The 14,647-nt window shown below is 60.2% G+C and overlaps 2 protein-coding genes across 2 annotated transcripts in view; one reads left to right on the top strand and one right to left on the bottom strand.

The window, feature by feature from the left end:
• Positions 1–7,339, top strand: part of LOC111144182 (C3 and PZP like, alpha-2-macroglobulin domain containing 8) — a 69,963-nt gene extending 62,624 nt beyond the window's left edge. Inside the window, exons 35-42 of the mRNA XM_022498373.1 lie at positions 596–780; positions 2,436–2,523; positions 3,418–3,492; positions 4,103–4,208; positions 4,297–4,407; positions 5,295–5,504; positions 6,136–6,259; positions 7,318–7,339. Coding sequence (XP_022354081.1) covers positions 596–780; positions 2,436–2,523; positions 3,418–3,492; positions 4,103–4,208; positions 4,297–4,407; positions 5,295–5,504; positions 6,136–6,259; positions 7,318–7,339 — 921 coding nt within the window. The remainder of the gene's footprint in view (positions 1–595; positions 781–2,435; positions 2,524–3,417; positions 3,493–4,102; positions 4,209–4,296; positions 4,408–5,294; positions 5,505–6,135; positions 6,260–7,317) is intronic.
• Positions 7,340–9,860: 2,521 nt separating this feature from the next.
• LOC111144372 (F2R like thrombin or trypsin receptor 3) lies at positions 9,861–11,500 on the bottom strand. Its single transcript, XM_022498645.1, is given in 4 exon segments — positions 9,861–10,924; positions 11,191–11,374; positions 11,376–11,446; positions 11,449–11,500. Coding segments are annotated over 4 exon segments (1,371 nt in total).
• Between the last annotated feature and the right edge of the window lie 3,147 nt (positions 11,501–14,647).

Raw genomic sequence — 14,647 nt, 5'->3', positions numbered from 1 at the left:
CCCGCAATGCAGCTGTGGCTGTACCTCCTCTTGGGTGTGGCCCCTCCCCCAAAAATCCACCTGACCGGCACTTGACCCAGGGGTCTCCAACCATAAGCAGATACCCTCCCCCACCCCCGGAATTGGCCCATGTTTACTCTCCCTGCTGCTGCCCAGACCAGGACGCCTCCCCCAGGCACCCTCCCTCAGTCCCTGGTCCAGGATGCCTGAGCCTCGCCCTCCCTGCAGCCACCCAGTCGCCAGGCCCTGGGACTTAAGCTGCATTCTGGTCTTGTGGGCTCTGGCTAGAGGGCAGAGGGCAAGTCGGCTTGGAGACCCTGGAAGCCTCAGCTTCCCCATCTCGAAAACGGGAGCCAAGACAACAGGTGGCTAGGTGGGAGAGGCCTGGAGGCTGTGGGACCTGGGCTTGACAAGCGTGCAAAGGGGATGGCAGTCGGACCTACACTTGCTTGGGCAGTTGTAGGGCAAAATGAAGTGAACAGTAGTCCCCACGTCTGTCACGGATACCACTTCCATCTTTATTCTGGCCGTGCTGCTGCCTCTCCCCTCCCCCCACCCCGGGTTCCCCAAGCCTCGGTCCTCGCACACTCCCCAGATTGATGTCACCTACCACGTGCCAGACCCGGTGGCCAAGCCAGCCTTCCAGCTGTTCGTGAGCCTGCAGGAGCCCGAGGCTGAACCGCGGCGGACCCCCGCTCCCGCCTCCTCCGCTGATGACGACGACCCGGCGGCCGACCAGCATCAGCAGGAGTACCAGGTGACCCTGGAGGTGTGCACCAGGTAAGGCCACCTCCCCACTGGCCGACACTGCTGCCTGGGCCTCCGAGGAGGGTCATGTTTGAGGAGCACGGCCTCCAGGGACCAAGGCGCTGAGCAGATGCTCAGTCTGAGCCTGTGGATTGTGATGCTGTCAGCTGGAATGTCTGCGGCATGGCTCTGGCCCCTGCTGCATTTTCCACTGCGGTGGCTGGACCAGCCCTGGGGGTTCCTGGGGCAAGATATGTCAGCAAGAATCATCAGGGAACCTTGAGGGATGGGGTTCCATACCCACTGCTCCTGGAGGTTACCGGGCACACCCAGGGTTACACAGTGAGGTCACAGGCAGAAAGTCTGGACCTGGGTGGGGCTTTGCCTTTTATTGGGGCAGAGGGTGGGGCCTAGGGTTTCACCAGTCCCCTCTTATTGGCAAATTTTAAAAAGATATACACATGAATGAGGGAGCGGGAAGGGAAAAGCGGGTCAGTTATTTCGGGACCCAGGGTTTTCTAAAAGGGGAACTTCATTGGGGGGGGCACCTGGCTCCCTTGTCTAGGTGCTTATCTGTAGCTGGGCCCCACAGCTGGCAATATGTTGATCCAAGATGGATGTGTTTGGGATGGATGCTTTTGCAATCAAATGCTTACTGTCAGGCACTTAGACCGCAGATGGGTTTTGAAATGAGGAGGGAGACGGAAACTTCCAGATTGATGCAGCAGACCCCAGGGACAGGTGAGGCAGGTGGCCCAGGCAGGGACCGCTGTTTGTGGCCTCTGCCTGATGTGCCAGACCGAGGCTCCTGGGTTCCCTGACGGTGACCCAGGGACCAAGCCACAGAGGGTCTTCGGGGAGGGCACGGGCAGCTGCCCTTAGAGGATGCTCGTTACCTTGGTGACGATTTGGGAGCCCAGAGGTGGATGGTTGTCATGGCATCCAAAGCCCATTGGAGCTGCCAAGGCTGCCCTCCTTTGCCATGACCTTCAACCTGCCATCAACTGGGGTAGGGGGAACAGGAAGCAGCCGGGCTGGCCCCACCTCTCTGGCCCCATCAGGCCTGTTGGGGATGTCTTTATCCCTCTCGCAGATGTTTCAGAGAGAACCCCTATGTGCCATCCAGTTGTGGGCTTGCTCAGGCCACACCCCCATAGGAAGCCTCCCCAGGGGCTGTGGCTGCCATGGCACTTGGGCCCACAGTCTGGAAGTCCCTCTGTGAAGGTCAGCCACCCTCCTTGTCACCAGCACCTGGCACCAGGAGGGCCTGGCCCGGAGCAAGCCGCAGAGGCCAGTTATGCACACCCCATGTCACAGAAGGGGACATGGAGGGCTGGCCCTGGGCAGTGACTGGGGATCCCTGGTCACCGTGGCTCCCGTGGCCCCATGGAGCCGCTTCCTGTGCTAGGGACATAGCGTGGGGTTCGGGGCAAGCACGGCCCAGAATCAGCAGGCCTCGGTCAGGCCCAGAGTCCTCCGCAAAGCCCTCTCCTTATGGTCTTAGGGTCTTGGGTGTGAAATGGGCTGACCGGTCGCCCAGCCAGATGTGTTTGTACCGAAGGGCCACTCGGCCAGGCCCAGGGTGGGCTCCCTAGGACTTCAGCTGTGGGGATTATGGGTGTCAGAGGGAACTGTGAGTTCCGTCTTGGGGCCTGAGCTCCAGGGCCTGTCTCTCCTCTCATTGGAAGGTGGCTGCATGCGGGGTCCTCCAATATGGCCGTCCTGGAGGTGCCCCTACTCTCGGGCTTCCGGGTGGACCGCGAGAGCCTGGAGCAGGTGAGGTGGCGCCGGTAGGCAGGAGCCCGGCAATCTCTAGCTGACTGCCCTGTCCAGGTTGCAAATTCCCAGCCCTTCATAATTAATTTCTTTTTTTTTCTTTTCTTTTTTTTTTTTTTTTTTTTTGCCTTTCTGGGCAGAGTTGGTTCTTTGGGGCTAGTCACCCACTGAGGGGTAGGTGGGGAGAGATGGGATCCAGGTGGTGGAGGGGGGATTCAGCAAACATGGGTGAGCTGTAGGGACAACACTCTGGTTCTCCAGAAACCTGCCACTGCCCTCAAATTCCAGGGAGACCAGTCCCATGTCCCCTTTTGTGTGTGAGAGTCACAAAGAGGGCGGTGCTGTCTTGCCCAAGGCCGGAGGAGGTCTGCAGTGTGGGGAGGATGGAGAAGGAAAGGCAGGCCGCTCCTGGGGGGTGGGGGTGATCTGGGAGGCTGGGAAGAGCACCAGGGTAAAGAGAAGGGCCCGCACAGAGGCCTTGGGTTTTTATATCAAAATGGGGATGTCCCAGGCTGGATGGTGGCTGAATGTTGCGGTTGAGGTCAAAGTAGGTGGCCTGGCTTAGCCGGGCACTAGGGCTGGGGCTGGATACGGGAGGCTGCAGGAAGGGAAGGGGAGGGAAGGGAAGGCAGGAGCCTCGGGGGAGAGGTAACCAGCCTCACATCCCCTCTCCCCGGCGCTGGGTGGGTTGTCAAGGTCTGGGGAGCTTTGACTGCCATCCCTTGGCCCTGGCCCAGACTCATGGGGACTTGCTGGATGACCACAGGCAAGTCGCCAGCCTCTGGGGCCTTGGTCCACCTCCCACTGACCAGTGCAGGCCCCGCAGAGACGGGGGAGGAAGCAGGCGCTGGGGAGAGGGACTGGGTGCACCCTGACCTCTGGTTTCCTTGCCAGCTGCTCTTTGACAAGCATTTCACGCTGAAAAGGTACGAGGTGGCCGGACGCAGAGTGCTCTTCTACTTTGATGAGGTACTGTTCTGGGGTGGGGGTGCGCGCAGGGGTGGAGGCTTCTACAGTACCCACGTGGGTGAGGGTAGAGAGCTGTCAGGGCGGTTCCGGCAACCATCTCATAGCATAAAAAAGAAATGGGGACAATCCATCCAGGTAGAGATGGTGCAGCTGGTGGCTTAGTGCCCCAGCCAGCTCACCTGGGTGGAAAAAGTTGGGAGGGGATGGGATAGTGTTCAGACACAAAGAAGGAATGCAGAGCAATGCACGTAGATGAACCTGGAAAACATGCGGAGTGAAAGAAGCCAGACGCAAAAGGTTCCGCAGTGCGTAACACCGTGTATATGAAATGTCCAGATCAGGTAAATCCATAGAGACACACAGCAAATTGGTGGGGGTGAGGGGGCCGGAGTGGGGAGTCAAAGACCAGCAGAGATGTTTTCCCAGGTAGGATGGAAGGACCCATGGGATTGAGTGGAATCAGGTTTCTGTGTTTCACGCCTCCTGGGTACCCTGAAATCGGCCAGTTCTGGGGGCCCATGCTTTGATGCATAGCAGAGCATAGGGGCTGTAACTTATCCCTGAACCCAGTGGCCCCAGCCAGGTCCAAGCCGGTCTGCTAACCCCGCAGATCCCCAGCCGGTGCCTGACCTGCGTGCGGTTCCGGGCGCTGCGTGAACATGTGGTGGGCAGGACATCCGCGCTGCCCGTCTCTGTGTACGACTACTATGAGCCTGGTAGGCCCGCGCTCACCCGCACTCCCAGCTCGGTTCTTCATCTTGTCACCCCATCACTTGGTCACTCTTCCCCTGCCTCGTCCCGCAGCCTTCGAAGCCACGCGCTTCTACAACGTCAGTGCCCGAAGTCCGCTTGCCCAGGAGCTGTGCGCGGGACCGGCGTGCAACGAGGTGGAGCGCGCTCCGGCCCAGGGCCCGGGTGAGTGCGCGGGCCACTGCCTCCCCTACCACCAGCCACCCCGACCGTCCTCTTGGAGCTCAGATCGGAGCGGGGAAGCGGGGTCCCCAAGCCGAGGAGGACAGCTTGGTAAAGGCAGGAGGACGGACCTCCGTCAAGGGCACACACTTTGGGGGCAGGGCCGAGGGGGGTGTGGGCGGGCGGCGGGCGGGCGGGCAGGGGCGGGGCCGAGCGGGGCGGGGCCGGGAGGTGAACAGGGGCGGGCCGAGAGGGCTGTTGGGCGGGCGATGGGAAGGGGCGGGGCCGAGCGGGCCGTGGGCGGACAGTGGGAGGGGGCGGAGCCGGGAGGGGGCAGGGGCGGGCCGAACGGACTGTGGGAGAACAGCGGGAAGGGGTGGGGCCGAGCAGGGTGTGGGCGGGCAGTGGGAAGGGGCGTGGTCGAGCGGGCTGTGGGCGGGCGGTGAGGAGGGACAAGGCCGAGCTGCGGTGCACGTGAGACTGGGAGAGGGTGGGGCCGATTGGGGTGGGAGGGCTCCCAGAGCAGAACCCGTGGTGCCCCTTCCACAAACCAGAGGTGTAGGAGCTGCAGGTCTCTGGTCATGAAGTGAGCGAGGGGCCACAGCAAAGGTCTGGGCGGGGCTGGGGCCCTATTCTTTATTTTTAAAACATTTTGAAATAAGTTTAGACTGCCTTCGTTGATAACTTTTATTTGTTTTCGCAAATAGTAGGCAAATACTTGCATGAAATTACACCAGATCAGGGCTCAGGGACTCCAGTAACTGTCGCGCCCCAGTCCCCACCCTATGAAAGGTGGTAATTCCTGCCCCCAGGGATTTTTCCCCCACTCCAGCGCCGACCAGCTGGGGGTTGGGGTCCCGAAGACCCTGCCGACTTCGCTTCGCCCCCAGGCTGGTCCCCGGTGGAGCGGGGTCCTGTGGCCTCCCCAGAGGAGGGGGCGAAGATTACGCGCTGTGGCTGCCCCCGCGACTGTAGCGCCGGTGGGAACCCGGTGTGCGGCTCCAACGGAGTCGTCTACACCAGCGCTTGCCACCTGCAGGAGGCTGCCTGCCTAGGCCGCGCCAGATTGGAGCCCATGTCCCCTAGCCACTGTGCCCTCGGTGAGGACCCACCTTGGGTCTGGCCTCTGGGACCCCAGCTCCCCTTGGACATAGTGCATTGCCCTGTCTTCTTCATCATCTCTCCCTCCTGCCTATCGCCTCCTCCCCATCACCACCTCCTCCTCTTCTCTAACACCTTCTCCCCTTCCTCTCCATCACCTCCTCCTCCTCCCCATCACCGTCTCCCTCTTGTCTAGCATCACTCACTTCTTCCTCTCCTCTCCCCTTACCCCCACCCCTCCCTCTCTCACAGCCCTTGATTCCCTGTCTCTCCCTGATCCTCCCAGCTTTCCCCACAATGGTGGCCCCTGCATCTCTCCTCTAGTCTCTGTCTTTCTGTCTCTGTTCCTTAGGCTTTGTGTCCTCCCCCATCTCTGGTTCCTTGCCTCTGGGTTTCTGTGGCTCTTCAGTCTTGCTGAGTCTCTCCCCACCCCCACCCCAAGTTTGTGCCTTTCTGCGTCTACCCATCTCTGAGCTCTGTGTTCCCTTCCCTCACCCTTGTGACCTCCCACTTCCTGCCTGTTGCTCTGGGACACGTTATCTCCTTTTCACGGTCTCTCCCCGGGCTGTCGCAATCCAGATCCTCTCCCTCCAGTGCTCTCCTACCGACCTAGCCCCACCTTCCTTCCAGAGCAGCTTACACCGGCCTCTGCCTCCTACAGCTATGACTATGACCCAGCTCCCCCAGATGCTGGGCACCTGGCAGCTGGCCATGGCCATGAGGTGATGGACTTGGAAGGGGAGGCAGAGGACAGGTGAGAACTAAGCCCCCCCCCCCCGTCTCCTTCCCCCTACTTGCCCTGGACCTGACAGGGAGTGACAGTGACCATTAGACAGGTCAGCCTGCAGGTTTCCAGGAACAAAATGGGGGATCCATTCTCTCTTCTCCCCACAGTCCAACACACATCAGAGAACAGCCTGTATGAGCATGGTGAGGCTGAGTCCTCCTGATGACACAACCCCAGGACACACCTGCCCCATGGGGCACCCTGGGACCCTGTTAAAGAAAGAAAATTATTCACGACGCTTGTTAAGATGGCAGGGAAGACTGTTCAAGGGAGGGGACTGGAGATAGGAAGCAGGATCCTGCGGTGGGGTCTAGCAATAGAGAGGAAGATAGGACCCAGCTCTGAATACTACAAGAAAACGTGGGGGTTTATAGCCAAGCGCCAGGGGAGGGGGGTCAGTGGACACCGGCACTTGGTCCGTGTGTACTTAAAATAATTACGGGTAGAGCTGGGCTGATGGCTATTGTTTCAGTATTTGTTCCATTTTTTCTTTCACATGCCCCTTTTGCACTTATGGAATACTTTCGTAGCATTCCGTTTTGATTCAGTTCCGGGGATTAGAATATACACCCTTAAACTTTGCAGTTTACTTGTTCATTTCCCTGCTGTCACAACTGAGTCTGCAGTTTTCCCCCACGGCGAGCTTTGGGTCATCACCACCATAGGCAAGATACGCAACAGCTGCCCTTTTAGAGCCGCGCCTCCCCTCCCCCAACCCCACCGGAGAGTCTGCCGTTCTGGGAATGCTGTGTAAACGGAATCCTCTTGAGATTGGCTTTTCTCACTTAGCGTTCCCGTGCCATCCACCCACGTTGTGCGGGTCAGAAGTGAACAAGCTGTCCCATCACTGTGACCTGGTAGGGGTGGGCAGGGTCCTGAGTGTCCTCTCCAGGGGGGATGCACCTGTTCCAATGGGCAGAGGCAGCCAGGCTGGGCTACTGACGTGGAGGCGGGTTTAGCAAAGGGCATGCCGGTGCCCCGCAGGCCTGGCGGCCCACGCTGTCTTTCTCTTTTCCTCTCTCCAGTCAGAGCGGCTTCTCTTCCTAACGCTCTGAGCAGGACTTGACCTGGCTGCATCCTGTCCCTGTCGGCACCCCCAGAAGGGGGCCACTGATGGGAGAGCTCCCTTGACTCCACCCCTGGTGACCCTGGCTTCCAGATGAACCTGATGCCCGGAACGCAAAGACCTTCCTCGATGGATGAACGGGTCTCCTCCCAGCCCTCTGTCAACAGGAGGGTCGGCCTTGATCCCCCCACCTCCCCAGCTGCACTTGGGGCTGGGCAACCCCCTCCTCGGGCCAGAGCAGCTCCCGCTCCAGGAGATGGGATGTTCCTGAGAAGGACCTGTGTGTGGCCAAAGGCCTCTGATGGAAGAGACACGATGACATTTAACCAAATCAGGGACATAGATGGCATCCATCCCCTCATCACCAACTTCGAAGTGAAACAGGCCGCCTTTCTCCAAAATGCAAAGCTTAGGCTCCCTTTGGGGCACCTGGGCTGATGAGCCCCTGGACCTAGACCTCGAATTGTCCCCTAAGGATCACAGTCCCCACACCCCTCCATCTTATCCCAGGGGTCCCCGAATGTTTGGTGCTAACAGCACCAGGCCCTCAGGGAAAGCCTCAGGGCCTCACCCCCTGAACCCCTGACTTCCCGGCGTCCCACATGGGGACTGCTCTCTCCCAGCATCCTGGAGGGGGAGCCAGCTCTGCAACCAGACCTGCCTTCTGCCGGGGATGGGCAGGGGGGTTGTGCCTCTCAGCTGTGGTCACATTCCTCTTTGTGATCCTCAGGGGACGACTGTTTCTGGTCCCGCACCGGCATCTCCTGTCTTTTCCCCTGTGCGGTGGTATTTATTGCTGCCAACGCTGCTCATCTCTGGCCTCCAGCAGGGACAGCACAGAAACCCCGAGGGCACTGCCCAGCCAGTGGGTCCCTCATGTGCCACCCCAGCCACTTCCCGCTTCCCTCACCCCCACCAGCACCCCCGCTCCCTGTGGAGGCCACTCCTGTAATAAAAGCTCACTTCCAGAGTCACAGACAGGCTTTGGCCTGGGGGAGGGGGCAGCCCGGACGGTGGGAGCCCCAGCTCCCATCAGGCCCCCCAGCACCTCTGTTCTCCAGTCTCTAGCTCAGACTTTTGGAGCCGGTGGGGAGGAGTGTTTCGAATACCTGCACCCCAACATAATCGTAGGCTCCTGTGCATTTGTAAGAAATTATGCCAGTACAGAGAGGTCCCGGGTACCATTCACCCAGCCCCCCCCCCCCCCCCCCGGTGACATCTTGGAAAACTCCTACTTGGTCAACCACGCTGTTGACATGGATACACTGCGCTGATCTTACACTTCCCTGCCGGCATGTGCATGTGTCCTGGGGCTCCTTGCCCACTGGCTCATTTTTCCCTAAGCCAGATACATATGGGCCCTGATGGGGAGCCCAAGAATGGCCCCCACTCCCCTCTGTCTTGGGGGAGCCTGCTTACTCCCACAGTTGATGCCTCCATGACTCTGGACACAGTGCTCAATGCTGCTCTCCAGGGTGGGGTCAGTGGCTCCCCTTCCCCACGTGGTAGGTACCCTTCCCCTGCATTCAGAACAGCTCAGACCCAGGGTAAACAGCTCAGGGTGGGGGTCGCGGGGCTGTAGCCCTCCCCCCCCACCAGGCCCACCTGTCCACTCTCCAGTTGCCCACCCACCTAGTCCTGGGGTGGTGGGGGACATTAACATCAAGAAGAGTCAGACGTTGGGTTAAGAGGAAGAGGTACTGTCCTGCCGCCAGGGTGACAGTCCTGTGTGTCCCAATGACAGGCCACACCAGGCCTTGGGGAGCAGAATGAGGGCTTCCATAGTGATTGTCCAGGAGATGCCCCAAGCCCTGAAGCCCATCCCAGAGCTAGACCCTGGGCTATGGGGAAGGAAGACTGCCAACCAGCCTCCTGGTCACCTGGGTCATGAGGGAGTGGAGGCCCAAACCTTCTCCTGGGAGGGGTCCTGCACCTGGTGCACACGAGCATCAGCCTTGCCTCCACCCCACCTCGGAAGCGAGGGAACAGGCTGGGCCTGGGAATATGCATTTAACCCTCATATTAATTTTTTTTGCACTGCTCTAACCAAAAAACACAAAACAGGTGACTTAAAACAACAAATTTATTCTCTGACAGTTCTGGAGGCCATAAGCTTGAGATCCAGGTGTGGGCAGGGTTTGCTTCTTTGGGGGGACTCCGAGGGAGGGTGTCTCAGGCTGCCCACCTGGCTTCTGGTGGCTGCCAGCAGTCGTCCTGTTCCCTGGCTGCGGCTGCGTCACCCCCATGTCTGCCTTCGGGTTCAGATGACCTCCTTCCCTGTGTGTATGTGTGGCCTCTCCTTATAAGGACACTGGTCACAAGGGATTTAGGGTCTCCCCCTACGCCAGTGTGACCAAATTTTAATAACACCTGCAAAGGGACCCTATTTCCAGATAAGCTCCCATTCGAGGGTTCCCCATAGAACGTGAATTGGGAGGGAGAGCCCCCGCTCGACCCCCTGCAACCCCCCTCTCCATTTGCCCCGCCTTCTGGGGGTGGGCGTCACACGAGCGAGGTGGACCGTGTGCCCTGGGTGCCCCCCTCCCTGGAGGCTGTGGAGGCACCCCGAGCCCCGCAGAGCAGCCCCTCCCGCACCTTGTCCCTGAACTCCACAGACACGTAGTAGTAGATGAAGGGGTCCACGCAGCTGTTGAGGGTGCTGAGAGCCAGGCTGGGCACGTAGGCGGCGTACAGGTCGCCCCAGGCGTCTGGGCGCGGGTCGGAGTAGTGCAGCAGCAGCAGGACGTTGCTGGGCACGAAGAAGGCCACGGCCGAGGCCAGCACGAGCGCAGTGAGCATCCGCGCGTGCCCGTAGCGCGGGCCCCCGGCCGCCAGCGCGCACAGGGTGGCCCCGTAGCTCAGCAGCATGACCAGCAGCGGCAGGAAGCAGCCGAGCACCGCCAGGCAGAGGAAGGCGGGTCGCCAGTAGGAGGCCTGAGCGCCCACGGGCAGCGCGTCGTGGCACAGTACGTGGTCCGAGTGCGACAAGTGGAAGGTCTGCTGCTGCAGCGCCAGGGGCAGCGCCAGGGCGACGGCCGCCAGCCAGGCCGCGGCGCAGAGCCCAGCGGCCAGGCGCCAGCCTCTCAGGGTGAGGGCGCGGAAGGGGTGCACCACGCCGAGGTAGCGGTCCAGGCTGACGGCCACCAGCAGCAGCACCGAGCCGTACATGTGGCCGTAAAGCGCGGCGGTGGTCGCGCGGCAGGCGGCCTCGCCGAACGGCCAGTGCTGGTTCTGCAGGTGGTAGGCGACTCGAAGCGGCAGCGTCAAAGCCAGCAGGAGGTCAGCGGCCGCCAGGTTCATCAGCAGCACCGTGGAGGGCAGCCGCGGCACCCGGGTGGCCAGCACCCACAGCGCCAGACCATTGGCGGGCAGCCCCACCAGCAGGGTCAGCCCGTAGAGCGCGGGCACCAGCCTCGTGGACACCCAGCCCAGCAGCAGTGCCCGAGAGCTGTCTGGGAGCTCCAGAATGTTGCTGTTGTTGGCCCAGAGCTGACCCGGGAAGCTGCGCAGGTGGGGGGAGTGAGGGGTCTCCTCCTGGGGCCCGGTGAAGGGCCCCAGTGTGACATCTGGGGGAAAGGGGATACAGGTGTTGAGAGTCTGGGTGTTTCCTCCACCTACACTGCCCCCCAATCCCGTGATGCTTCCTTGGGCGGGGGGCTACAGTCCAGGCCCCAACTCTCAGGAGCCCTTAGCTTGGTGGGTTAGAGCTGGACACAGACACCCCCAGCCCTGTGGGCTCAGGACTGGGCTGGAGGACCCCCCAATTCCCTGTCTCCCACTCCTCAACTCTAGGCCTCCCTCCAGTTCCAAGACAGGGCCCAAGGTCACTCACCATTATCTTCTCCTGCGCTCCCCATCTCATCGTAGGTTAGGGTGTTCTGGCTGTCATCTTCCAGGCTGAACCCCAGCACCACAGGCCACAGCAGCGCAAGTGCCCACATGCTGTCAAAGCTCGGCACAGCCAGCTGCTCTGGGCTGTGGCCGCTGACCTCAGGCTTCCTGCCTGGCTGACCCCCCACCCCCAGCTTCCTGACTGCCAATGGAGGAGTGGACAGGGCCCAGGGAGATAAACCAGCCCCTGCCCCCACAAGCCTGTGGCAGGCCCACGGTGTGGGCTGAGGAGGCCTGGTGGCTAGAGTCATACACAATGTGAGGTCCAGGTGCTGGGCCGGCGAGATGGGGGGAGGAAGTTCCAGGCTGCAGTCCCCTCCCTCAGCCCTTGTCCAGCCCAGAAAGCCTCTATGGGCCAAGTGGCTACTTCCTGCTGCCCAGCCGTGTCTGCAGCCCCTGTTCCCATGACAGCGGGCCAGGTCACGTACTCAGGGGTTCTTGGCCCTTCCTGAAACCTCTCCCCATCTCCTGTCTGTGCCTGGCTGGATCACAGCCCTGCCTCCCAGGTCATAGATCAGAGCACGTGACTGATCTCTCCCTGTCCGAGCACCCCAGGTCCCCTCTGGGGGCTGCCTGCCTTATTGCAGCCTCCCTCATTCCCCAGCACGCTCCCCTGGGCGGGCAGGCCCAAAGTGTGGTGCAGAGAGGGGAGGCACTTTGTGAGGCTGGAGTCTGCTGAAGGTATCTGAGGAGGTCTTGGTCCTCGGCCCGGACCCTGATGCTGACCCATGCTACCCTGGGAGTGGAGAGGAGCCCCCTTCAGCCCCCTTTGGTCCTGGCTCCATCCTCAGCCCGGGGGCTGCTGGGAATGGTCATGGCCATACCTCAGCCTGAGAGTGGTGGTCAGGTCAGCCCAGGACAGAGGGCACAGAGGGCCACTGAGCCACCACCCTCCTCTGGGCCCTTCACATCCCTGCACTCAGATGGGGCTCGCTGTGCAGCTGAAAAAAAGCCGAGGGTCTCAGGGGGGAGAGTACGCCTTCTGTCTTCTGCACACAATCCCCTCTGATGTCCCTCTGGGGAGAGGCCTTGAGTATCTTGCCCTGGAGGTTCTCAACCAGCGTGGTCAGGGTTGGGTCCCGGTGGCGGTGGGGGAGGGGGACCATCTGAGAGCAGGAGGACCCTGAGGGGGCGGTGGGGGGTCAAGGAAGGAGAAATGAAGTAGGGGTGGTAGAAGGGGAGTGATGTGGCCATGTCCTGGTTCTGGGAGCCTTAATCTAGCCACACACTCAAGGTCACAGGGACCAGCCAGGAAGTGACGGAGCAGTCCTGGACAGAGTCAGTGCAGTTGAGGGTGAGACACCGAGGTCCCTGCCCCCAGCCCAGGGTGGGGGACCAAGGCCTAGAGTTCTGGCTGGGACAGGGTCCTAGCCAGGAGCCTCCCACATTTCTGGACTGTTTCCACCAGCACTCGCGACAAATTCAGCCACACCTATGTCTTTTGGCAGCTTGTGGCCAAGGTCACTCTCAGCACACAGGAGAACCCAGATGAGGACCCCCTGCTGCTGTCCAGGAGTGGAACAGGGAACCTGTGCAGGGAAGGCTAGGGGGCTGGCAGCTGGGCAACTCTGGGGCAGGGTGGACAGGAGCCCCCCAGGGAGGATGGTTTGACTGAGGAGTCCCGTGTCTGGGAATTGCCAGCAGGTACATGTGCACAGGAAATCACCCATACAGGGGTATTCCCCTTGCACAGAGGCAGGGATGCCTGTCAACCGCCCCATCACAGAAACCACCCTGTGCCAGCCGGTGGGGGGGACCCCAACCCAGGAGGTGCAGGGCGACCTGCCATGGCGAGGCAGTTTCTGCAGGATGCTGGGGGCAGCTGCCTTTGGGGAGAGGTACTTGGGTGCCTACTTCTCTCCATGTGGTTTTTTGTGTTGTTTTTTTTTTGTACTATTGGGATTTTCTATATCATCCGTTACTTTAATAAAAACTCACATTTTATTTACTTATTTAGCTCCATGCCCAACATGGAACCCAATGTGGGGCTTGAACTCACCACCCTGACATCAAGACCTGAGCTGAGATCAAGAGCCAGACACTAAACCAACCGAACCATCCAGGTGTCCAAAAAAAACAAAAATAAAAAAAAAAAAAAAAAAAAAAAGGCAGAATAATAGCTTTAAAAAGGAGGGAAAACCTGATACAAACTCATCCATGTTAGGATATTATAATAGGAGTGAGATAAGCCAGTCACTAAGCTATGAAGCCCCTTGAAGGGTCATGTGCTCAGGGACAGGAAGGAGACGGGGCGGGTGTGGGAGGGGGTGCCAGGGGCTGGGGGCGGGGGTGGGGAGTCCGTGTTTCATAGGGACAGAGTTGCAGTTTGGAAGATACAGAATCCTGGAGATGGACGGTGGGGACGGGAGATGAAGAACCTTCACCAACCGTGTGAAGGTACTTAAAGCCACCGAACTGGCTGCTTAGAATGGCTAAATTTATTTGTATTTTAACACCATTAAAAACTTATTTAAAAGGGTGGGGGGAAAGGGCAATCAGATCTGAGTCAGCAGCTAATGCGGGGTTCCCTCGGCTTGCAGACTCACCTGAACTGCCCCCCACCCAAGTCCCCAGAGTCCATCCTGGCCCACCTCACTGTCTCCAGTGTTAGATGGAGGTTGGAGCACCGGGTAGAGCCTCCTCGAGTCCTTCCAGTGTGACATCTCTCAGGGTCCCGTCTTCGTGGAGATTATGATTTCCTTCTGTTGTCCTCTGAAGGCAGGTGGGCTCCCACCACCATGCCTCCACCTCCCCTTACTCCCAGGCTGGGCCCCAGCCTGCGGGCAGGGACATGAACCCACTTCCGGCCGAGTGGAGGGTGCTCTGACCCTGTCCGGGTTTGAGGTCCAGCTCTCAACTCCAGATGGCCTGTACCTCCTCCCTGGGACCTCGGTCCAAGCTGCTGCACCGGGCCACGTGCGGGAGCTCGGGGACACTGGGCAGTGAGACAAGGCGCTGGAGACTCTCGGGCGAGCTGCCAGCGGTTCGACGGTTCAGGTCTCACTCCAAACCCAGGGCCCTTGGCCTCCTACTGAGAGGTCCTAGTCCCCCAGTCCCCACTCCACGCCCTTCTGCGACTGCCTTGAGGTCAACTGGCTGTTCAGAACAGGTGGCCTCCTTCCCAGCCAGAACGTCAAGGGTAAGGTGCGGTTATACTTTGCAAAAGGTGTAACAGGATAACAGAAGAGAGAAGTAATACAATAGTAACATAATAATAACGGAATGAATATGCACCAGGCCCCCCTGGAAGCCCCCACCCCCTCACCTCCCCAGGTACCACAGGCAGGCTGCCTCCACCACCCTGGGGAGGGGAGGGCCGCCTGCCTGGTCCTGTCGCTTGGCCCCTCCCCAGACTTGGAGGAGGGAGGAAGGGAGGTGCATGGCGGGGAGGAGGGAGG

This window comes from Enhydra lutris, unplaced genomic scaffold (assembly GCF_002288905.1).
Source record: "Enhydra lutris kenyoni isolate GAN:26980312 unplaced genomic scaffold, ASM228890v2 scaffoldscaffold10, whole genome shotgun sequence".
NCBI lineage: Eukaryota > Metazoa > Chordata > Mammalia > Carnivora > Mustelidae > Enhydra > Enhydra lutris.
This window is presented reverse-complemented; position numbering and strand designations above follow the sequence as displayed.